The following is a 23,534-nucleotide window of genomic DNA, read 5'->3' on the forward strand; positions in this document are numbered from 1 at the left end:
TTGAAGCTAATTTATCATCACTTAGGGCCCTCGAGTCCTCCCTTTCACACAGCTGAGCAGGAGGCAAAGCAGAGTGTTTCCAACTGTCAGGAGGAATAAGCACGTTGGCAGCAGCTACCGATCTTCTAGGCAGATGGAGGGACATATGTATATTTACATATATATTTCCTAACCAATAGGTTCCAGAGAAAACATGAAAACTCAAGAACACGACTGGAAATCAAGGGGCTCTGAAGGAGTTTAATTCCTTAAAGGAAATTAGCACAACTGTTTTTTCTTTTTCTTTCTGTAGATGACTTCAGGAGAAAACAAATAGTATTATTTGAATGACCAAACTTTCTTCCCCAAATATGTAAATCTCCTCTTCCAAATTAGGTACTTCTAGGATTTCTCCTAAGAAATGCTTTTCTGGGGCCAGACAAAAAGAGCTTTGAAATGTATATTTTTGAAATGTATTTATTTCAGAGAAGGGAGAGGGAGAGAGAAATAGAAACATCAGTGATGGCAGAGAATCATCGATTGGCTGCCTCCTTCACTCTCCATTCTGGGAATTAAGCCCACAACCCGGGTCTGTGAACCCCTGGTTTATAGGTCCACACTCAACCACTGAGCCACACCAGCCAGGCTCTTTTTTATTTTAAATTTATCTTTATTATTGAAAGTATTACAAGTGTCCTCCCTTTTCCCCATAGACACCAGCCACATAGGCCTATTTCTTCTCTTTCTCCAACAAGCCAACCTTGTTCTCCTCTAAGAACTTTGTCATTGTGTTCTTGGCAGGTGACAGTAAATGTTAATGAATAAAAAGGCTAAGGTAAGCCAATGATGCCCAAGCAGAACCCCATAACTTGTGTCTGCTGTTTGAGCCACATGTATTGGAGACAATATAATGACAGCTTGAAGATTTATTGCTTCTGATTCTCACTTTGTTCATGCAAGTATCTTCAAGGACAATGGTTTGCAATTTTATCCACTACACACACTCATCTCTCCAGGCTTTCTTACAGCTGCAGCAGGTAACCATGCAACCCAGTTGTGGCAGCTGAGCAGCAGGAGTCTGGTGAGGCTTCAGGAAAGCTATTGCCTTCTTGATAAAAAGGTACAGACTCAGCAGTTATATATCTTTTGTCCTTTGACCTTCTACCCTTCTCCCTGCCTGGAACACAGACATGACGCTGGAGGTGAAGTGATCCTGTGTAGCAGGTGCTGCAGGTGCTCTGCCCATAACCTGTTGATACTCACCGTTCCTGTATTCACCACGGGGTTCCTAACAAAAGCTCCTGTGGCTCTGTACCTGAGGGGTTTTGGAGGCTACAGGATCATGCTTAGCTGGCATGTAGCAGGTTGGAAGTGCCAGAGTCAGTGACCCTGGGAGCAGCCCTCAATGAAAATGGGAATCCTATCTAATAATAGACAAACATGGTAATTAACCATACCTCTGCTATGCTTCCCATTGGCTAATCAGGGTGATATGCAAATTAACTGCCAACCAAGATGGCGGCCGGCAGCCACGCAGCTGAAGCGAACATGAGGCTTGGTTGCCCCGGCGATGGAGGAAGCCAAGGTTCCCCGCCTGCCAGCCCAGCTCTGAGCTCCGGATGCAACAATGTTGCAATTATAGAAGCTAAACAAACCCCAGATACCTGCTTTCAGCCAGCCGGCCTCTGAGCTGGAGCCGCAACAAAGTTTCAATTACAGAAGGTAAATAAATCCCAGAATGAAAAAAAAAAGAAAAAAAAAGGAGACTGGGAGCTTCAGTTGCAGGCTTGGTCTGCCTGAAAACAGCCCTCAGCCCCACATCCAGACTGGCCAGGCACCCCAGTGGGGACGCCCACCCTAAAGGGGGTGTGGCCAGCCTGAAAACAGCCCTCAGCCCCTCATCCAGGCTGGCCAGGCACCCCAGTGAGAACCCCCACCCTGAAGGGGGTGCGGGCAGCCTAAAAACAGCCATCAGCCCCTCATCTAGACTGGCCAGGCACCCCAGTGGAGACACCCACCCTAAAGGGGGTGTGGCCAGCCTGAAAACAGCCCTCAGCCCCTCATCCAGGCTGACCAGGCACCCCAGTGGGGGCCCCCACCCTAAAGGGGGTGTGAGCAGCCTGAAAAGAGCCCTCAGCCCTTCATCCAGGCTGGCCAGGCACCCCAGTGGGGACCCCCACCCTGAAGGGGGTGCAGGCAGCCTGAAAACAGCCATCAGTCCCTCATCCAGGCTGGCCAGGCACCCCAGTAGGGACCCCCACCCTGAAGGGGGTGCGGGCAGCCTGAAAACAGCCATCAGCCCCTCATGCAGGCTGGCTAGGCACCCCAGTGGGGACCCCCACCCTGAAGGGGGTGCGGGCAGCCTGAAAACAGCCCTCAGGCCCTCATCCAGGCTGGTCAGGCACCCCAATGGGGACTCCCACCCTGAAGGGGGTGCAGGCAGCCTGAAAACAGCCCTCAGCCCCTCATCCAGGCTGGCCAGGCACCCAAGCGGGACCCCCACCCTGATCCGGGACACCATTCAGGGCAAACCAGCCGTCCCCCACCCATGCACCAGGCCTCTATTGTATATAGTAAAAGGGTAATATGCAAACTGACCCTAACAGCAGAAAGACTGGGAATGACTGATCACTATGACACACACTGACCACCAGGAGGCAGACGCTCAATGCAGGAGCTGCCCTCTGGTGGTCAGTGAGCTCCCACATGGAGGAGCTCTGCTCAGCCACAACCCCAGCTGATGGCTGCCAGTACAGCGGTGGTGGTGGGAGCCTCTCCTGCCTCCTCAGCAGCGCTAAGGATGTCCGACTGCAGCTTAGGTCTGCTCCCCGCTGGCAAGTGGACATCCCCCGAGGGCTGCCGGCCTGCCAGAGGAATGTCTGATTGCCAGCTTAGGCCCAATCCCCCGGGGAGCAGGCCTAAGCCAGCAGGTGGTCATCCCCTGAGCGGTCCCAGACTGTGAGAGGGCACAGGCCAGGCTGAGGGCCCCCCCCCCCCACCCCCCGAGTGCATAAATTTTTGTGCACCGGGCCTCTAGTTGGTATATAAACATCCTAGCTTCTTGGCCTCCAGGTGGGACAGTTTTGAGGCATGAGCTACATTCACTGGCGGCAGAGCTCCCAGAGGTCCTGGGTAGGAATGAACATCAGCTACCCACAGCAGTAACTCACTCCTTAAGGCATCCCGTATTGACTCCTTCTTTTCTGCTTCACTTCCCCACTCCCCTATCTGCCTGGGCTCACTTTCCAGATAAACTACTTGCACATTAATCCTTCTCTCAGTTACACTTGGAAGAACCCAATTTAAGACATCTTGTGACCATGCAGATGAAAGTCAGTTACTAAGGCTGGAGAGGCATCTAGAAGGAGCCTGAGTCCTGAGACTTGGGCCCCTATACTGGCCTTGTTCTACATTCCTCTGGACTTTCTATTGGGAGAAAAACAAACCTCTTATTTGAGTAAGCTACTACAATTGGGTTTCTACAGCATGCAGTCAAATGCACTTGTAACTGAGAGAGCTCTGGAGGAATTTGGGGTTGAGGACATATGCAACCAGTCTTCAGCTGGACATGGCTGCTAGCAAAGCTGACACTGATGACTGGTCTTACACTGTGTGGCATGGTACAGCTAGCACCCTGTTTTGTTGCTATATTTAATCTTCATATTAATTTGTGAGGTAGGTGCTATCAACCCCATTTTACTAAAGTCCAGAGGCCAAGTCCTGTATTGGCTAGTGAAATCAAAACTCCAAAGCAGTGAACTTTTACCGCAGGGAGATATGGGCTGGGTTTTCATTCTAAGGAGTCTGTGGCATTTAAGTAATGAGTCACACCTCTATTTCCTTTGCTTGTCTTCTGAGATCCTGTGCTTTTCAATCCTCATCCTACACTCCTAATTGGGCTGCAGTTGCTTGCTTCTAACAGAGCTACCCCTTTCAACTGCCAAATCTCATCACAAACTTTATGAATCAGACCTATGTAGGTCTGTGCTCAAGCTCTGGCCTTTGCCAGGAATGCCTTACTTCAGAATGGGAAACTGCTGCATTTGGGCCCAGTGAGGATGGTCTGCTAACTGTCCTCATGGTAACTGTAGGTAGGACACCCATTAAGTATGAATCAAAGTACTGAAAACATAAATGCTTAGCAAATATTTGTAAAATTACAATGGGTAGCCACGGTGGCATCCAACTTGAATCCAAACTTACTCCTGCTTAAATGAAAATAATTAGCATCAAATTCCAAGACACATAAAAATGAATATATAAGCTACAGAAGATTTTAGACAAATAAAATATAATACATTAAATATTTAATATTTTACATTCACAGATGACTTTTTCTTAAAAAAGGACAAAATTATAATGTATTCACTGAAATGGTGACCATTTAAACATCATCTGAACCATCTATATATAAAAGCCTAAGCGACCATTACAACTGTATGACTGACCGGTTGCTATTATGCGCACTGACCACCAGGAGTCAGATGCTCAACACAGAAGCTGCCCCCTGGTGGTTAGTGCGCTTCCACAGCCAACCTTCTGTGGCCAGCCAACCTCCCATGGTCCCTCCCCTCAGCCAGCTGGCCAACCTCCTGCAGTCCCTCCCCTGGGCCGGCTGGCCCCAAGATTGGCCCCGATCGGGGTGGGAGGATGACCAGTCAGGCCGAGGGACCCCACCCATGCATAAATTTGTGCACCAGGCCTCTAGTACCAAATAATACTCATTTACTTTTATGGACTGTGTTGAGAATCGACAAATTTATGCATAAGGCTGAGCATTTTCAACCTTATTGGCCTAGATGAGAAGAGATTGTGTTCTCTTACTGGTGATTTGGGAAATATAATACACTTGTGTTGTAACTGCTGGTGTGTGGAGACAAGGCTGGCTGGACTCTGGAAAATGGGCATGCCGTGCTCCCATGCCACGCTGGGACACAGGAGACAAAGTCTGATCTAGGGTGAGACTATATGCAGGGCGTGGAGAGTACTGTACCAAGGGCTTCACGGAGGCTGGAGGACTGAAGGGAAAGCAGTGTACTTTGACTTTAAAATACATGATAAGTGAAGCCAAGAAGCCAGGGGCCTTCTCACAACCATTCCAGGTCAGCAACTCTCAAGATGTTTATATCAAGGTAGTTGGTAGGAAATACAGTTGCTCCCTGGGCCTGACTTAAGAATTAACCTATCATGACAGACACAGCTTATCAGCTCAAAAGATGCCTGTCTGGTTTCAGCTGGTAAAAAAAATCTATAAAAATGCTTACATGTCCATTTTTAGAGAATTTATTTCACAAAGCCACTATTTAATAAAGACAATAAAGTTCATTATATATAAGACAAAATTTATAAATGAGATAAATATTTCAAATACATTTTATTGAGTATAGGCATTTTCACCAACTATAAAATCCAATGAGGCAAAAGGATAATTACACCAGTTATTATCAAAAGACTTTTAGAGTATAGTTTAAGTTCAAAAGGTTAAAGATTTTACAAGATAACATGAGACTATTAATTATATATGGAGTCTTTTCATTAGATACAGAAAATATTAGTGTGATTTCCTTCTTCTTGAAAACTAGCTTTAAAAATATCAACTGATTAAATTTTGACCTAATTTAATTTCTTATCAATGACACCTGGAATATTCAAAGTAAACTAGTTACTTTGGCCACCAACTTAAGTCATCATTATGCTTTTAAAATAATTTATCCAGGATACACTGGAATAGCTGGACTTAATTATTTTATAGTATTGTCTAAACTTATAGTTTTTTTCAATATTTTCTGTATTTTTATGAAGTCCTGTTTTCCATGGCGTCGATCATTAAATATCTACCTTAGGGCTCCAAATACCATGTCCATTATGGGAACATCAGGGGTAAATTCATTCTCTTTAATGTGACAAGCTACATTCTAAGAAATGCCCCCAGAGATGCTACTTTGGGACAGAATTGGGGTACTATCTGAAGATGTGAGAAATGTTCAGGGGACAGATCTCAAACAAGGGATTTTGAAAAGTTTTAATTTTTCAAGAGAAACATTCTGGGAAGGGAAAAGTGCTCTACAATCTAGGGTATGTTCCAGAGCCCCTATTCTCATAGCCAAATATATGGAAGCAGTCTCCTTAAAGAAATACAGGTTGATGAGCCAAGGCAAGCTTTGGCTAAGTGACTGGTAGCTTTTGTTTGGCTTTGAAGGTTTCCATGGAAACAGTCAGAGAGACAGAAGAGGATGTATTATCATATTCATCCCTAAAGCCATCTGATACAACTGCGCATGGATTCATTCGTGCCCTCCAGAGCAGAGGTATTATTTCTGATAAGCCCGGACAAAGGGAGGCATGAATTCTATCTGGTCACACTTGGGATTTCCTACCTTTCTCCATTTGATACCTTAAATTAAAATCCAGATAAAACCTCCTCTGAACATTTCCCTCAGGACCCACTAGTTCAATAACGCTTCAATAATCAGAAGCCAAATGAAGAAATGTGAAGTACCAAATGGAGCTCCACTGCCAAGTTCTTAAAATTATGTGACACCAAGCTTCCTATAGCAAGTAAATTATTCTAAAGAATATTTACAACCCATTATATCAGATCTCAGCCAGACAAGAAATAGTGTCTTAAGTGTTTATTACACACAGTTGAATCAGGTGGCATCACCCATAATTTTTATCCTTCTTTATGTTTTGATTACTTGTATGTATGTGTATATACATCTGCCTATATATGCATATGTATTTAATATATTTAATATAGTAACATACATCACACACCATTATCTAATCTCATTTCAGGTTAGTACATCCCAGAGAGGCCACAAAAGCAGCCCTAGCTCAATTCTTTATCTGAAGTATACAAAAATAAAAAACTCAACAACAATAAAATATAAACAAAACAAACAAGATAAGGAGGCAGGCATGCGACTGTTAGCACCATATTTAAGACCAGAGAGGGCAAGAAGGTTGACAGAGATTTGAAGAGGAATCCAGCTCTGGGTTTCCCCTGGGAATGGGATCCCAAACACAGAACCCTCTTGTCGAGTCCAGCACTTTTAAAAAGGGAAAGCCTGAGAAATTCTCTTAACAGAAGTGTCAAAATCCATGATTTACCAGAGACAGATGATTTGACACTGTTTCTTATTCTAAAAGCACTGAAGACGGTATTCCTTAGAAACAAATCGCTCACTTTTGAGAAATCACTGCCAGCTCAATGACATCTCAGTAAGTTAGAAAGACGTGATATATCCCCCCAAAGGACCAATTTACTCATGGAAAGTAGTTTACTAAGGAGCAGTTAGCTCCCTGATATCTGTGTAACAATACAGACCTGAGCTACACTGAAAAGATTCAACCTAGCACATGCAATTGCATACTCCACAAGGCAAAATGTCCAAAAAACACCCATACCTTTTATGCACTGTGGCACTGGTAGTTTAGAAATCTAAACTACAGAATAAAGTCTCAACTTGGTCCTTTCCACAAAAAGGGACTAAAAGTCCAGAGACGGGCTTATTTAGAGATGTGCTAAAGATTTCAGTGGATTAAAGCGATAATGCTAGAAACACATTATTTAATGCAAATCCCTCATCTTATTGGTAGGAAAACTGAGGCTTCAAGATATATGTCGGCCCTAACCACTGGAAGAACTATGACCAGAAGAGAAGCCATGGAACTCTTAGTGTGGTACTTTCCCCATCACTTTTACCTCTCAGGTTCCTTTAAATCGTAATGTCTATCAGCTACTCAAGATTGAGGAAAATGACTGAGAAATATCAGACAGGAAAAATGCTGCATTTTTACAAAGATTTTGGCAATACTGTATGTTCTGATATGCTTAATTTGAACAAGGGGAAAACCCCAGTCATCTCTTGGTAAAAATGTTATGTCCTGCATGAAACAGGTTCCTTATTCCGAGAGCAGTTTTTGTAGGTACTGGGAGCTCACAGCTGGTTTTCATATGGCCCATCTTTGTAGTTAGAGTTGGCCTCTGCAGACCCCATATCGTCAGGTGGGCTGAAATGACTGCTGTCTTGAGAATCTGTACCAATACTTTTGGTTTCTGACTGAAGGTGAACAGAAACCTGAACTGCTATTTCCTGGCCTGGTTCATTCAGAGAACCATCATCTGAATCTCCTCCTGGTGAATTACTCCGTCCCATCTCTGGATTAATGACATAGATGGCACCTTGAGCGTTCAAGGCAGGTCTCTCTTTAATTCTTTCTCCCAAGTCATCAGGGTCATCCATTCGCACAGCCTCAAACATCTCTTCAACAAATGCCCTGCAGTTTAGAATAAGGGGTGGAAGAGGGACACTTCGTGCCAGTTCTTCTATGTAACGAGCAAACTCCATGGTCTTAAATTGTGTGACTTTGGCGAGCTCCAGAGTTTTAGCCGAGGTGATGATGGGGATGCGTTTTGCAATCTCAAAGGCCTTCTGAAGTTTCTCGGCCCCTTCGGTTCTGAAGAATTCATTAATAGCCTTTTCGGTCTTACGAAGATGGCTGCTCATCATGCAGAGCCGTGTGACATTCAAGATGAGAGTGATCGTAAAGGCAATCAGACAAACAATCATGTAGTAGATACTCATGTCTCCCGAGGTGAAGATAACGCGCAGGGTGACAGAGTAGGAGGCACGAATTGGAGACGTGACGAAACATGTATAGAGGCCACGGTCATCAAAGGCTACGTTGGTGATATTCAGGAAGTTATCAGAAACCAACCATTTTCCACCTGATAACCCAACAGAAATAAAAAACATTACAGCATAAAGAATATTACCACTAAATATGCCAACTGGATTATCAATATTCCTTTTTTTCATGAGAATATTTTTGCTCAACTCATCTATTAGGTTCTGCTATTTCTTCAAATCAATAAGAAAGGGCAGACTGTTACACCCAGGGTCAGAATTTAAATAGCCTAGAACTTAAAAGGGAATCAAGGTCTTCCTTCCAGACAGTAAAGATTATCATAGTTACCTTTTCACTGCTAAACGTCATAAGCCTTTCAGGGAGACAGGTCTATATAATAGTTAATGATTAATCTTTAAAAAATGTTTCTATGTGTACAGGTATACCTTGGAGATATTGCAGGTTCCGTTCCAGACCACCTAAATAAAGCGAGTACAGTGGGGCCTTGACTTATGAGTTTAATTCATTCTGTGACGGAGCTCGTAACTCAAATTACTCGTATGTCAAATCAAAAAGTGAACGAGTGAGACAGGTGATGCTGGGCTGATGTTGTGGTGTTCACTGTGACGTTCACTGCGCCAACTAGCGGTGGGGTATCTGAAGCTGGCTCGTAACCCGAATTTTAGCTCGCAACTCAAAGCAAAAAATCTGCCGAGAGACGGCTCATATCTTGAAAAACTTGTTAGTCGGAACACTCGTAAGTCAAGGCCCCACTGTATTGGAATAAAGAAAATATAATTATTTTGCTGGTAGTCTTACCTTTAATTTGTGAAAAAAGAAAAAGAAAAAAAAAAGCAACATATGTGAAGCACAATAAAGCAAAGTACAATGAAACGAGGTGTGCCTGTATGTATATCTACATCACGATTTCTACCTATACGTTTTCATATACTATAAGAATATGCCTCAGAAATATAAAACAATGGTCATTTCTGGGTGATGGGCTATGAATAATTTTGATTTTCTTCTTTTTATTTAACTGTGCTTATTTTCAATAATGAGTTTATATAACAATAGACAATTTAATGAATTTGTTCAATTACTAACTGGCTAATGTGGCATGCCTTCCACATGTGAATTTGTTTTTGTTAGAAAAGATGTGTTAATTATATCTTGACTTCCTGGCAAGAGTAACTGAAGCACAAGCCAAAAGATATGTCTCATAAGTCAGGGTAAATGAGCAGTTTGCAAAGAATAAAGTTGCCTTTAAGATGCCTGAGCTTCTGTTTTTCACCTAAAACATGTCACTTCTCTTCCATATATGAAGGTGTCTCCATTTAGCAAACACATATACAGAAAAGCAAAGCACACTGACCACCCACCTTGATTCAATGTCCTTTAATAACTTGGCTCTGCCTGCACAATTCTCACATTTACAGTAAATTCTCAGCGTACTCTGTGTACTTTAATTGTGACAGTCATTCAAAGATGAGATCAATGGGCTAACCTGGAGTGTAGGTGTGAGTCCCAATGACTACAGATGGTGTCCCAGAGGAGGCTGGATGACTGCTTAAGCCTCAACTGAATCCTAACCTTTATGATCTCTTTAATCCCTGAGATTCTATGGTTCTGGATTTTAGAGGCACATCAATTAATAAGCACTTTGGATTGTGCCCATGTTTTTTACCATCAAAATTTATCTAAATTCTACAGTTATATTTAAGAGCCATCACTTCACCAAAGTAAAAAGAGGAGGAAAGTATGTAGCTATAAATATAGTCATTATTCCTCAAGCTTCTGTCATATAAACTTGGGCTATGAAAAGGCTACCCCAGGAATCCAAGGTCTGATGAACTATATCAGTGATGGCAAACCTTTTGAGCTTGGCGTGTCAGCATTTTGAAAAACCCTAACTTAACTCTGGTGCTGTGTCACATATAGAAATTTTTTGATATTTGCAACCATAGTAAAACAAAGATGTATATTTTTGATATTTATTTTATATATTTAAATGCCATTTAACAAAGAAAAATCAACCAAAAAAATGAGTTCGCATGTCACCTCTGACATGTGCGTCATAGGTTCACCATCACTGAACTACAGACTCCAATAATCAACTACTGTGCTACGACCACAATCTAAATTCTCCAGCTCATTTGCTGATAATAGCTCAAGATTTATGAACCTTATACTAGACTGGCATGCTCTTTAAACTCCTCTCACTTGAGAGTCATAAAATTTAATTCAATTTTCTAGAGCTGTTGTTGAAAGTATCAATGATAGATGTTAGTTTAATGGTTTTTAAAGTAAAGGCAAAATAGGAAAATAAAACTGCATTTCAATTGGCTGGTCTCAACTTAACCTAAGCTTTGTTTATGCCGTCAGTCAGTACTAATTACATTAATTGAATAATGCAAATCTCAGATGCATTTGGTCAGGATCCAACAGACCAAAAGAGGTGAGTCTAGGCCAGTGAGTACAAATGTGGAACCCCGAATCATGTTCAAAATACACATTCTGGGCACCACCCTAGAGATTCTGATTAATAGGCCTATATTCTTAAGAAGCTAGTTAAAAATACACTCTTCTTCCTAATAATTCAAACACTTCAATTCCTTAGTGGCCAGTTACTCAGTTTGTAGATGGTTAAAATGATACTTTAGAAGGAAACATCACTGTCTACTTCTGTTTTCTACTCTAATGTGAATAACCAAATATCCTTTATAGTCCAAGGGATTAGACCATCTTTCTAGCAAGAAAGATAAGGGGGCTTTTCCAAAGTGTACCTTCTGAGGATCCTGGATTTAACCTTTATCCCAATGATTTTTCATGGTGATTTCTTTTTGAGGTGCTTTAACCCATGTGGTCATCAAAAACATCTTCCTAACAGAACACTAGTTCAGCAAACAGTATTCTGATTAAGATATGTTTACAGGTCTACAGACAGCAAAATCAAACAAAAACCTGTCAAAAGGTAGAGCTTGGTCACAGATACAAAAATTATAAGAGAAACTTTCTTGTTTTCAAGTAAATTAAGTGTACAGAATAGAAAAAAAATGAACTAGAAGGGTGTACAGAGCTCCTCCTCAATGCCCTTGTAATTATCAGAGGCACTTAAAGTTTTATGCACATATCTATCATCATTCAAAACCAACAACCTTGGATTTCCTCTAACATTTTTAGTAACTCATTTTTGAGCAAATTTAAAAAAAAAAATTTTGACAAATTTACTTAAGTCTAGTCAAAATCCTTCTTGCTATATTCACACAGGGCCACCAAACTGTACTATCACACTACAGTCTAGAATGGTCTCCCTGGACCTGTGCAGTGCATAGCCTGCACAGCTGTATGTAGCAGCCCTGATGAAGCTGACCTTCAACAAAAAAGGAAATCAACTCACCAAGAGGCAAGAAATGCGCTCACAGTCATATGAACACCTTTTAATTTATAACTATTCCTTATTTTTTTCTTCTTCTGGTTAAGTAATTATAATTAATTTATTTTTTCTGATAGGTATAATATTCCAGGTCTTTCAAAAGTTTTAATTATTCACCCTGGTACCTTACCTTTGAGATTTCTTGTTGAATATGCTATAAAACCAAGAAGAAAGAAGTAACAGGAAATGAGTAACCTTGATTAATTATACCCTGGCATAGTTACCTCTGCCTCTGTCATCCAGATGCTGTCCTTTTGAGTTGTACCAATGGATATCTTCATAGTGGTTGACTGTGAGAAGACACTCGATTGAAACACTAGCTCCCTCTTTGGCTATGATAACATTATCACCCGAGTGGGAGCCTGCTGAGAGTTCAAAGCTTGGGGGAAATGACACATTGAAAGAACTATGATTTGCTCCCAGTGGGTCCATTTGGTTGAAGCCTCCATCTTCCAAAACAAAAGCAGCCGGCACAGTAACACTCACTACTAAAGTGAATAAACAACAATGTGGCTTCATGGGAAAAAGGGGAGACAATCTTATTTAGATTTGGAGAACTGAAAAGCTTCTATACTATAACGAGAGTACAGTGGGTAATTTATTGCTTGGTATTGGAGTTTTCCAGAAAAGTAGTAGATCCAAATGTATTTTGAAGTCTTCAAGGTTAAACATGTGAATGAAGACCAACCTAAAAGAAAACCAGATATAAAGTTTAAACAACAAAGATGCATAGTGGGGTGAAACTCTATATTCTATAAATGAATAGATGAAAAATGGGTTAGAATAACTGGTGCCAACATCAGGGAATGCAATAGAGAGAACACCACCTAAAAATCTCACATAGGGATGGTAGAAAGAGCACCAAATTGGGAAATGGCAGACCTATATTCTGGTCCTAGTTTTGCTACCAACTAGCTGTCCGACCTTGGTAAGTAGCTGGGCTTGTTTTCTTATCTGCAAATAAGGGACAAAATAAGACAATTTTTAAGGACCCTCCTAGTTGTGAAATGTTACGGTTCTATTTCACTCTGACAAATTCTATGCAACAGGGAGCCAATGAAGGCTAAAATATTTAGCTTAATGGTCTTTCTTTCCAAATTGTACCATTACCATCTATCATTCTATTAATAATGTAAATAAACTGGTATATCATAATCATAACCATGGTGCTCAAAATTTGAGTAGTTCAAGTACATAGATATATATAAATAATGCAGAGACAGTTGAGATAGTTCTTTTAATATTAGAAAGAAAATTGTGCTACTGTATATACATAAATATACATATACTGACTTGGGAGGCTATAATACCCTTGGGCAAGAACATTAGACAAAATAATTCCCTTTAATAGTTTCTTCAATATCAAGAGACAAAATATAGTACACATTTAACAGTTTGTAAGCATACCAAATTTCTAGCTCAAAGTCTGTAAAATTAGCTAAGAGAGAAATTGACATTTTAAATGACTATTTGGTAGAAATGCAAATATAAGCTACAGGGAAAGCTTATCAAACAAATTTGAAAGAAAAGCATAATATCACAAATAATAAGCAAAATGGTATCCCAGTCTAAGAGTGTGTGTGATTACGATCATTGTCCTGGTAATGTGATTCCTCTTTTAAATCACTGACTCCCAAAGAAAAATTTCAGCTCTTATTTCTATAAAATATGAGATGAAACCCCTAGCTTTATTTTTTACAAAAGCCCAAAATAATTAGTTTTGGAAATGACATTTCCTCCCATTTTACACTTTCATGACGACTTCTTGATCATCTATACTAATAAAAGGGCAATATGCTAATTAGACCGGACATCTTCCAGATGTCCTTCTAGACGTCCTTCCTGACAAAGCCAGGGGTGTGGCCGGCCTGCAAACCGCCCACGGTCCCTCGCCCAGGCCGGCCCCGCCCCCCAGCGGGGATCCTCACCCCGATTAGGGGTGTGGCCAGCCTGCAAACCCCACGGCCCCTTACCCTGGCCGGCCCTGCCCTCCAATGGGGATCCCCCACCCTGATCCAGGGTCCCCCTCAGGGCAGGCCAGCTAGCCCCCACCTGTGCACCAGGTCTCTATCCTATATAACAAAAGGTAATATGCAAATTGACCCTAACGGCAGAATGACCAGAATGACCGCTGGACCAGTCGCTATTAGGCACACTGACTACCTCTTGGTCCCTTTCCCCAGCTGGCAGGCTCCGATTGCCTGATGGCCACCCATGGCAGGGGTGGGGCCAGCAAGCGGGCAGGAACAGCCAATCTCTCGGTCCCTTCCCCCGGGCGTCAGGCACCAATTGCCCAATGGCGAACGGGGAACCGGGGGTGGGTGGCGGCGGGGGGTGGGTCTGGCTGCAGGCAGCTGGGGAAGATGGCCCTGATCACGGGCCAGGCCTAAGGACTGTACCCACACACGAATTTTGTGCGCTGGGCCTCTAGTCTATAATAATAAAGGCATAATATGCTAATTAGACCAGATCTCCTTCAGGGCAACCTTTTGGACAAAGTCAGGGCTGCAAGGGAAGCCCGGGTCCCAGATGCCTGCCAGCAGTCAGAGGGAGGCCCGGGTCCTGGGTGTCTGCTGGCTGCCTGAGGGAAGCCTGGGTCCCAGGTGCCAGAGGGAAGCTGGTGCTGGCAGCCGGGGGAAGGAAGGCCTGCTTTTGCACGAATTTCATGCATCGGGCCTCTAGTTTAACATAAAAAGCAATGGATCATTGTATTTTGCCATTAAACTCCTCAAAGTCTGAATTATGACACACTGTAAATGTCATTTAATTTTCATTAGCCCTTGAAAGAATGGTTGAATAATGAAAATAATTTTCTGTATCTTTCAAATTTAAGAACATACTATTTAGAATAAAACAAAAAACTTCAGACTTTGTTATAAGAGATGGAACACATGTGCTTATTTTCATTTCCTCCCCAAACTCAACTAAAATGACACTAGAGGAAACAGAGCACTTGGGTGCAGGTGTCCCCCACGACTTTGATGAGGTGTTCCTGTGGCTTCATCCAAGCCGGCATTTTCCAAATTTCATGCATTCCTTCTACTGCCATAATTTTTATGCTACATCCGTGTACCAAGTTATTATTTATGCTTTTTCTTTAAATCAACTCATTATTTTACTTCCATACATTTATTTTAGAAGAAAAGTCTGTATCACATCTGTGGATAAAAGTAACTGTACACATAAACACAGTAAAAACAAGGCAATGTTATTAACTTTCGGAGATACTGCCATCTGCTGAAGGCTCTGAGCTAGAGGCCTGCTCTCTTTGTAGGGAAAACAAACACAAAAACAAACAAATCAAATAACCCCCCCATAACTCCACTTTATTCTAATACCACCGCATTTCTTATCCTGCCAATTCCTTCCTCCCCACCCTGCCCACCACTGAGTTTAGAACCTATTTTAGACTAGAGGTATACATTTTTCATGTATTTCAGTAGTACCTACTGTACTATAAACACGGTCTCTGCCTTCATGGAGCTCAGTCTGCTAGAGGACACAGACACTGACTAAATACACACAAAATATACTAAATGCTGCCCAAGGGAAAGTATAGGGTGCTACAGGAGCAGGCAACACAGGAAACTAACCTCATTGCAGAAAGCCTCGCTGCGAAAGTGAGATGTGCAACAGGTCCTGAGGGATAAACAGAATTCGAGAATGGAAGAGAAGTGTTCTAGGTAAAGGGGCAGGGACAGGGAAAAAGCAGATGGATCACTGGTTAGGCGGTGTTCAGGAATAAGAGCGCTGGGTTGGATTCCTGATTCTAGAGAGGAGCAGTCTGGGCCAACAGCAAAGTTGGAGGTGGACTTTGGGAACTGGAGTGTGAGGCCGAAGTGAGTGAAGAAGATAACTTGTTCAAGACGAAGAGGCCACAGAACTGAGAGTCTCAAGAGTAAGGTAGATCATCTGCAGGGATGGTATGTACCCCCCAAATCAAGGCAGCTAGGGCAGAAGACACTGGGAGTGGAAGAAATGGGCTCTCTCCTAGCTCTTGAGATGCAGGAGCTTCTGGGTGATAAACAGTCCCCCCAGAAGACGGGTGGGGCAGGCGGTGTCCTGGCCGTTACTGCTGTGGAGTCCCTTCTTCATGCAGCCTCCCTGAGCCTCCTCTCTAAGCCTGGCTCTTCCTCCCACATGGATCCAGTGTATACCTGGACCCCTGTGACCCTCACCACTATACTGCTCACCTGGCTCTAGCACATGCTGCTCCATACTGCTAGGCAGTCTACCCCATCTCACCTATGAACGCTGTAAGCAGAGAGACTATATTTTTTATTGCCATACTTCATAACTAGTACATGTTCAATAACTATTTACTGATGGAGATTAGTTTAAATTTGATGAAGTATGTGATGGATCTTGGTAAATTGAAGAATGTTATGTAACAGGGATCATAAATAGTCAAACTGACATGCATTTACTAGCACTTACTATATTCTCTGACACACAGAGACAATGCTAACAATCTTGAAAAAACTTAAAGGCATAATGCCTAAAGGTGTTCCTTGAACCAACCCAAAGTCTTCACTTACTATCTTGTTTTAGAAGATGATGGTGGAAATAAAAGATTACCAAGTCCAGAGTTTCCAAACCAGTTTGAATATCACAATCATCTAGAGAACTTGTTAAAAATATAGATTATTGGGTCTCAACCCAGAATAAGAACCCCTGGGTTCAGACCTTGGAACTTATGTTTTTAAATTAGCTCCTGAGTGATTTTGAGGCAGAGGGTCCATGGGCTGGCACCCAGAGATCACTAATATACATCCTTATTTCCTCTACAACAGCCCTGCCTAATTGTGCTCCAGACTGAACACTTCCAATACGAGACAACTACCACTCACATTCCATTTGAATTACGATTACCCTGAAATATCATCATTGCAGGCCTCTGATAAAGGCAGGGTAGCAGAGAAGTTCAAAGTACAGACTCTGGAGCCAGATTTCCTGGATTCCAATCCTGGCTCTAATTTTAACTAGCCTTGTAACTTTTGTTAATGACTTAACCTCTCTATGCCTCAGTCCCCTCATCTTTAAAATAGGGAAAATAAGAGTATGTTTTCTTATAGGACTATTGTGAGGTCTGCATGTGAGAGTCTGGCAATAGTAATCACTGAATAAGCTCCAGTTATTATTACTGTTAATAGTCTTTTCAGATATTGTGCTAAAATCTACACCTTGAAGCAAAACCATTAGTTAAGATAAATAAAACATTTGTACTCAGAATACCACCAACCATTTAAAAATCTTGGGGGAAGGGGATTCTAGAATTCCATATGTAATTTTAATCTTTAATTTTAAATTTCACATTTTTTTCTCACTGCAAATAAGTATTTCACAAAAATATGGATCAAACAGGCATTGCAAACTAACCTTAGACTCCAACCGTAGTATGCTAACATTGTTTTTATGTGTCCTGAGTCTGTGTTAGAGAACCTTTGCTGTAATCTACCTAGCCTATGTTGTTTTCCTTTCTTGAATCCTGCCCTCTCATGCCCAGGAAGAAGCCAACCCATTGGCTGACTAATCTAATTAGAATCTGTTCTTGGAATTGAGACATCATGGGTTAGGGCTATTTGAGGAAGAGAAGGAGTATAGGGGGCTAAGGCAGCTAGGTTTGGACCACATACAAAGAGAAGCAGAGAGAAAGGACAATAGGGGTGGAGAAGGGAAAGAGAGGTGGCAGAGAGGAGCAGAGAGGAAGAGAAAGAGAGCCTCACACCCGCTGTTCTGGCTGCTGACAGAGTTCTACTTCCTGGTTCCAATAAGACTGTTTATCTCTCCCCTAAAAAACAAGCATCTTTATTCAACTTTATTCAAAATTAAAACCACAAAAATATAGACTGAATGTGCAAACAAGAAAAGAAAATGGAGAAATAGCTAGAAAGGAGAAAAAAGATTAAGTTCAGCAAGAGTGACTAAACTGTGCTATAGCTCCAGGAAGTCCTCATTATGGATCTGCACCCCCTCTCCTCCTTAGACACTGGTACGCATACAGATGGCCCATGCAGTCAAGACTTCAGGTTCCCTGTTCTGTATGGACATAGCCAATTGCCCCTACTAGAAATTTAGAGAAACCTATAAGACAGGATCTATAAAATACTATGAACACCCTTAAACTGCTCTTAGGTTAAAGGTGGCAGAAATAACCTGGTACACTAATTTATGACAGGAGAGTAACAATAGGTTGCACAATATCCTTATAGTCTAGTCAATAAAGACAGGCTCATTCTGGGTACTTCATCCTCATACCATAGGCATCCTGAACACAAAGGACTCCTAGTATGAGCTACTAGAGACACAACTCATTTGGAGATAAGAGGCTATTAAGCAGTTGAGGGCGAAAACACTGGCAAAGATATATGTTCAAGGTAACAGAAGCAGACAAGAAAGTAAGGGAACAAATCAAGCTTGGAATCAGGACTTATCTCTTCAAATTAAGTTTCCTTTTACTTAAGTCAGTGTGAATTGGTTTCTGCTACTTGGAACAAAAACAACATTGACTAAAACCATTCTACTCATTCTGGATTGATTTTAAAACAGCTTAGCTAAATCGGGGGCTGCAAAGGATGCTCAGTTGAACTAGGATACTGTCCCAGGCCCTCAGGAATTTACAAACTAGCCTGGAGGCAGAAACAGCTGAAAACACACACACACACACACACACACACACACACACACACACAGTGAGATGTACTGAAGTATAATTGTGCTATGAATGCAAATGAGAAAGAACTTCATGAACTTTGGGAATACAATTCACTTGTAAGTTTGGGACTTCCCATAATATCATGCCTGCTATTCTCAATGCAGCAGCTAACATTTGCAGGAAAGAAGAAAGAGTTCAAAAAGGGAAATCAGAGTGCCATCTTCCTGTAAAAAGTTAAAAAGGGATAAGTTATGCATGTGGATGAAGTTTTTTTACTACCTTGCTTCTACATGAATAAGAAAAACAGAAAAGTGTAATACTCAAGTTTATTCCAATGCATTTTTCATGTTTTAGGTGTAGTAAAATGTAAGCTTTTCTAAGCTCATGAATAATCAGAAATGCAGATCATTTTACCCTACAGAACCATTCTGAATATTGATTATATCATTAAAAAAGAAAAGAAAAGAAAAGTGCCTAAACTGTCATCCCTAACAGATTGCCTTGTTGCTGTTCCTGCCAACTTCTATGAAATATTTGCATTCGGTTCCAGTTCTCAACAGAAGTAAATAAGGAAGTAATGTGGCTGATTTCCGTTCTCATGGCTCAATAGTAAGTTGGCTGAGGAAACTGCTGTTTGCAGAAGTAGTTCTGAGATAACTCAAAGGGAGGAAAACACTGATGCCCAGATGGTATTGGCTTTTGCTCCAAATACACTGGGATAGTAATGCTTCTTTCTCCATAATGAAATGTGTTCTAGGCTGTATTTACAGCTCATTCACTCTTCTCTGCCCAAACTGTTACACTTGAAAAATAAAGAAGTCCCTAACCTTGGCACACAGATGGTCAAAGTGGCATTCTGAATTGGCAAAGAGGAGAAAAAGCAAATGAAGATCCAATTTTGTTAGCATATTGTCAGCACTCCTCTATCCTTTGCAAAGAACAAACATAAAGCGGTTTTGCTTATAGTGAAGCATTATTATAATAATCTTTATAAAAAAGAAATCACCATTTTGAGGGACATTTTCTAAAAAAAAGCCCCTATGCTCCCAAGAGTATCTTGGAGCCATCACATACCTCCTAACTGGCATTTGGGCACTCAGCTCAAACTTCAACATATTTTCTGGCACACTGAGAAATACCTTCTGCATTTATTGGAGTTTTGTTTTAGACCCAGGATTATTTGTTAAACTTAAGACTCTTACCCTTTTAGCCACAAGCACCAGCTGAAGCTACTGGATGCTAATGGAAAAAACACTGATGTAATAAGTTTGATTTATGATCTCCTTATTCATTTCTTTTCCTCTACAGTCTGACCCCACCTCCCCCACCTCCCACTTCAGTATCTCAAACTCAGCATAACTAAAACAGAACTCCTCACTCTCACCCACAGATCTACCTGTTCAACATATACATAGCTTGAATGATAGCTAAACAATACAATTCTTCCAGTTTTGCAAGATCAAAGTTACAGGATCATCATGGCTTGGTGGTTAGGAGCACTGGAGTTAAGGGTGCCTGATCCTACTCCTGGACGAAGCTGTGTGTTTGAGAGGCCTTAATGTTCACATCTATTGAATCAGGTTATCAACAGTAACCACCTCATAGGGTAATTGTGAGCTACCCTATGAGGTGAACTAATGTGGGTACATTACAAATACATGCTATTGTTATCATTATTCCACCTCCAAGGTGTTTTCAATTAAGACCTGTGTCCCTAACCTAGGTCATAGTCCTTTTACCTTACCTGGATAACACATTATACCAACTATACCCCTTTGATACCTCAAACACTGTTCCTCTCAGAATTGGTCATCAACACAAAACTAAAAAAATCAAGGCAATCTCAAAATCCATTGGTGATTTCCTATTACCCATGAGATAAGCTTCAAATTCTAGTGTAGCACCCATAATTCTCCAGAAATAGTCAGGTGGCAGAACAGAAGTAGCTAGACAGAACCCAGCAGTGCCTGCATGTGCAGTAATTGATTGCCAAAAGAATAAATGGATGTAGAAGTCAAGGCAGGTCTTTAGTTACATCTGTCACTAATTAGCTATGATTTCTAGTGGTCTTAGTTTTCTTATCTAGAGGTTATCATTATCATTCCTTTCTTTGCTTACGTCCTAAAATCTCCCCAGTTTTCCTGTCATGGCTTAGCCTTAACTACACTTGTTTTACTCTCTGTCACTGCCAAATAACTTGTCTAAAGTTCTGGTCCCAGTTGTTTCTTTTGTTTGAAACTTCCTGCCCCTCCGCACCAATATCTTGTTGTAGAAATATGACCCTTCTTACAATAGCCAGCTAAAATTTTACCTTATTCAAGAAGCCTTTTAACCTAAACTCTCACTTCTACTCTCTTAATTTTAGATGGATTTCTTTCAGTGTCAGTCCCCTAGCTCACTGAGAGTACAGTACCTGATCCGAAGACTTATCACTTTCCTTCTGTCAGTTATCTGTCCAGAAAACTGTAAGCTTACAGATGACAGTTAAAAACCTCAGTCATTGGCATAGGATTGGATTCAACATTTTGAATTTAGACACTCATCAACTTGCTGGTCAGAAAGGTACTTGCTACAAATTTCTCACTGACTTTTCAGTATCAGGCTCTGAAAACTGTTAATGGAGAAACTTGAAGAAATGAATACACAGGTGTTGCTTTTAAAAAAATTTTAGTGGGCAGAACACCCTAGAATTGGACCTTTAACTGTTTTTCTCCAACTGAAATTCTTGGACCACTTACATAAAGTTAATCTGTAGTACTTGTTAAAGATGCAGATGTTTTAGCTCCACTCAGACTTACTAATTTAACATCTATAAAGGTGAGGACTGAGCATCAGCATTTTAATGACTTTCAAATCAAGTTCATATTTCTTTTGATTGTCATAACAAAATTATAATTTGGTGATTTTCAAAGTGTGGTACAGAAACCTGCAAAGTGTGTGTGTGTGTGTGTGTGTGTGGGGGGGGGGGGGGGGTTGTCCCTAAGACTTTTTAAACATGATTTTTCAAAATAATTTTCATAATAATACTAGGACATTACTTGCCTTTTTCACTTTCATTCTCACATAATATGGTACAATTTTTCAGAGGCCACACAATTAGTGATAATATAAGACAATGAATACAGGAGATATGAGAATCTAGCTGTCTTCTATTAAGCCAGATATTAAAAAGACTTGTAGAAATGTGAAACAATGCCATTCTTTTCAAATATTTTGGAAAATATTTTTCATAGAAATGCTATTTAAATTAAAATATGAGTTTGTAATTTTAAATAACTTTTTTGAAAGTTGTTTTGATATTAAAAAATGGTAGATATTGCTAGCTATAACCCACACAAACAAAAACTCTTTGACGTTCTCAGTAAGTTTTAAAAGTATAAAGGGAGCCCAAAACCAAACAGTTTGACACCTTTTTGCTATATTTACTACCAATAGCATTTTAAAGTTTACAACACAGTTAAGGAGCTTACTGAGATTCCATAGTTAAATCCCAAATTCTATGCATTTTCCAGTACAACAGAAAAATCAGAGGAAATAACCTATTTTATACTTATACAGGGTTTTTTTTTAAAAGAGGAATTTTTAACAAGCTCCCATATGATATTGATGCACCTAAATTTAGAGAACCATCATGAAAAGCAAAGGAAACTATCTAAAGGGTTTTAGGAAGCGATATATATATATATATATATATATATATATATATATGATTCTTAAGGCATTAAATGGAGTGAAAGACTTGGGTTCTGAAAAGGCCAAGTCCCTTCACCAGCTGGGACTAGTTTTTCACGGCTGCACAATGAGGCTGTCTCTAATGCCTTTCTTTCTGCTGTCCATCTGGGTTTCATGCATTCACACTGCTAGGAGATGCATCTTTCTGCTGAGAGGTCAGTTGTAAACTTAAAGTCAGAAATTTGAGCATTTCATTTCTTTGCATAGAAACCTTCAATTGTTTTCCATTGCTTTCCAAATAAAAGTCAAAATGCCTGTCCTACAAGATTTGGCCTGTTTAAATCTCTGGCTGCATCTTCCTCTTTTCTGCTTCAGGCACAGCGGCCCCCCCCCCCCCCCCCCCCTTTTCTGGACCTTTCGAAGTTTGCTCCCACCAGAAGGCCTCTGCACTTGCTCTTTCTTCTGCCTCTAATGCTGTTCTCCAGATCTTTATAAGGCTTATTCCTCACTCCTTGCCGTCACGTTATCCTGCTCAATTTTCTTGAAAGCACTCACTACCCACTTAAAGAGGTGTGGTTTTTGAATTTTTATTTAAAAACCTTTTCCAATTACAGTTTACATTTGCTATTATTTTGTATTAGTTTCAGGTGTACAGCACAGTGATTAGACAATCACACACTTTACAACGTGTGCTGTCCCTTGCCCCCCATATTTCCAGTACCACCTGCCACCACACATAGTTATTACAATATTACTATGTTCCCTATGCCGTACTTCACATCCGCATGACTATTCTGTAACTACCAATCTGTCCCTCTTAAACCTTTTTTCACCCAGTCCCTCAAAGCCCCCTCCCGTTTCCTGTTCGGCTTCCACACTAAAATGTCAACTGCTTGAGGGCGGGTGTGTCTGTCCCTAGCGCCTGGGCAGTGCCTGGCGTGTTGTTGTCGTTCAGCAAACGTACGGCGACCGAACTCCTGCAGCTCAGGCCACGCCTTTAAAACAAACCCGGCGGATACAGTCTACCCCAACCCTCAGGCTCGAACCCAAGCCTAGGTTACCCCAGCAGCGCCCCCCTATTCCTCCCCGCAGCGACCCCCAACGAGACCTCACTCACCGGGGCTGCACCGAGCCTTTTTCCGGCTGGAACGGCTTGAC

The 23,534-nt window shown here is 41.3% G+C and overlaps 1 protein-coding gene across 1 annotated transcript; it reads right to left on the reverse strand.

Moving 5' to 3' along the window:
• Positions 1–4,364: 4,364 nt before the first annotated feature.
• On the reverse strand, positions 4,365–23,530 carry MFAP3 (microfibril associated protein 3). Its single transcript, XM_070414553.1, has 3 exons — positions 23,494–23,530; positions 12,274–12,737; positions 4,365–8,713 (listed from the first exon to the last, which is right to left on the reverse strand). The coding sequence occupies exons 2-3, from the start codon at positions 12,566–12,568 to the stop codon at positions 7,923–7,925; spliced, it is 1,086 nt and encodes a 361-aa protein (XP_070270654.1). The 5' UTR covers positions 12,569–12,737; positions 23,494–23,530; the 3' UTR covers positions 4,365–7,922.
• Between the last annotated feature and the right edge of the window lie 4 nt (positions 23,531–23,534).

This window comes from Myotis yumanensis, unplaced genomic scaffold (genome assembly GCF_028538775.1).
Source record: "Myotis yumanensis isolate MYYU_CA2020_CCGP unplaced genomic scaffold, mMyoYum1.0.hap1 SCAF_5, whole genome shotgun sequence".
In the NCBI taxonomy this organism is placed as follows: domain Eukaryota; kingdom Metazoa; phylum Chordata; class Mammalia; order Chiroptera; family Vespertilionidae; genus Myotis; species Myotis yumanensis.

Excerpts from the sequence above, each read along its gene's own strand:
- MFAP3 (XM_070414553.1), bottom strand. The coding sequence starts at position 12,568 with ATGAAGCCACATTGTTGTTTATTCACTTTAGTAGTGAGTGTTACTGTG. Across the intron at positions 8,714-12,273 it reads TCTGGATGACAGAGGCAGAG|GTGGAAAATGGTTGGTTTCT; the intron begins GTAACTATGCCA and ends TTGGGTTATCAG.